A 1,542-nucleotide genomic window follows, 5' to 3' on the forward strand; every position below is an offset into this window, starting at 1 on the left:
ATTATCATGATCCGGTGATCTTGATAATTGTAAATTCACATTTACAGTGTTTAATCAAGTACCATGTAATACCAATAATGACTTATTCTGTATTGTAGATGTAACATTTCAGTAGAAATGCACCGTTTGTTTGAATCTGCCCTACTGTTAAAAAAAAAAAAAAAACTCAATTGTGCCATGTTTTTGCACGACTGCATATTCAAACATATAATTATCTAATCTCTTAATTCTTAATTTTATCGGTCTCTGAGTTAATTCGCGTCATTTGTTGAAGAAAATGTTTTTTTTTTTTTTTTGAAATGAATAAAAAACACAGAACCTATTCAAACTGCCACAATGATGTCACAAAGGTATTCTAGAATAAACGGAACTCTGGAGTCCTGAGACTTCGGTCGGAGTTCGGTGCATTTACTAAAGACAAGCGGCGAGTAAAAGATGGAGAAAATCAGTCCCGCGGCCTTTAATGTGTTTGATGAAGCACGTTTACTGGGTGAACACACTGACTTGATCGTCAGGGCAAATGACAGAGAATTTCGAGTGCACAAGATCATCTTGTGTGGCTGCAGTCCTTACTTTAGGTAAGCAGAAGCATTTGAAGTGCAGTACTAATTATAATTATATAGACTAGGCCTACATCGTTTTAATCAATAGCATCGTACTGTTGCAACTGCAAAGACGTCTGATGTATAAATTAATAGAACTGATTGGCACAGGACAGTATTTAGATAAAAATGTTTCTTGAAGTGTAATACTTCTAGTGATAATGTTTATGTTTAAATTGAATATGTGAAAATAATATGTAACAAAATTGCTATTAATTAAAGTACATGCTTCATGCTTAAATTGCTTTAATGCCTGCATTTGTACTTGTTTGCAGGGTTCTTTTCTCCACCAGTTGGACGAGAACCACACAAAATGTTCTTGACATTCCAGGAATGTCCCAAAACGTCTTGTCTCTTATTATACAGTACGCATACACAGGACGTGTCTTCATTACAGAAGAGAACGTGTCGGAGCTCTTAGTGGCGGCCGATCAGTTCTTAATCTCAGGTCTGGTAGAGGCCTGCTGTCAGTTCCTGGAGTCGCGCTTGCGTCCGGAGAACTGCATTGGCGTCTGCGTGTTTGCAAAGGATTTCCACTCCTGCTCCAAGCTCCGTCGCAAAGCACAGCTCTACATCCTGCGGCACTTTGAGGAGGTTCTGAAAGCGTCTGAGGAGTTCCCGGAGCTCTCACTGGAACAGCTCGAGGAGATCATTGAGAAAGACGAGCTGAACGTCAAACAGGAGGAGGTGGTTTTTGAAGCGGTGCTCCGATGGATTTCTTACGCACCTGAAAGCAGGAGGAAAGACATCGCCACGCTTCTGCCGAAGGTAAAATAGGAAAGTGATCTTTCAGCAGCCTGCACTGCAACAAGAGGGTTTTGTTGTTGTTGTTTTTACGTTTAAGTTTAAAATGTAGTACTTTTTAAGTATGTTTGACTTGTTTTCCATTACAAATATCTAAAAAGTATTAATCAAGATACATTTAATTGAGATACTACTT

The 1,542-nt window shown here is 38.7% G+C and overlaps 1 protein-coding gene across 1 annotated transcript in view; it reads left to right on the forward strand.

The window, feature by feature from the left end:
- The first annotated feature begins 435 nt into the window (after nt 1-435).
- LOC122361974 (kelch-like protein 10) overlaps nt 436-1,542 on the forward strand; it is a 4,556-nt gene continuing 3,449 nt past the window's right edge. Inside the window, exons 1-2 of the mRNA XM_043263213.1 lie at nt 436-578; nt 878-1,370. Of these exons, the coding sequence (XP_043119148.1) occupies nt 436-578; nt 878-1,370 (636 nt within the window). The remainder of the gene's footprint in view (nt 579-877; nt 1,371-1,542) is intronic.

This window comes from Puntigrus tetrazona, chromosome 17 (assembly GCF_018831695.1).
Source record: "Puntigrus tetrazona isolate hp1 chromosome 17, ASM1883169v1, whole genome shotgun sequence".
Classification (NCBI taxonomy): Eukaryota; Metazoa; Chordata; class Actinopteri; order Cypriniformes; family Cyprinidae; genus Puntigrus; species Puntigrus tetrazona.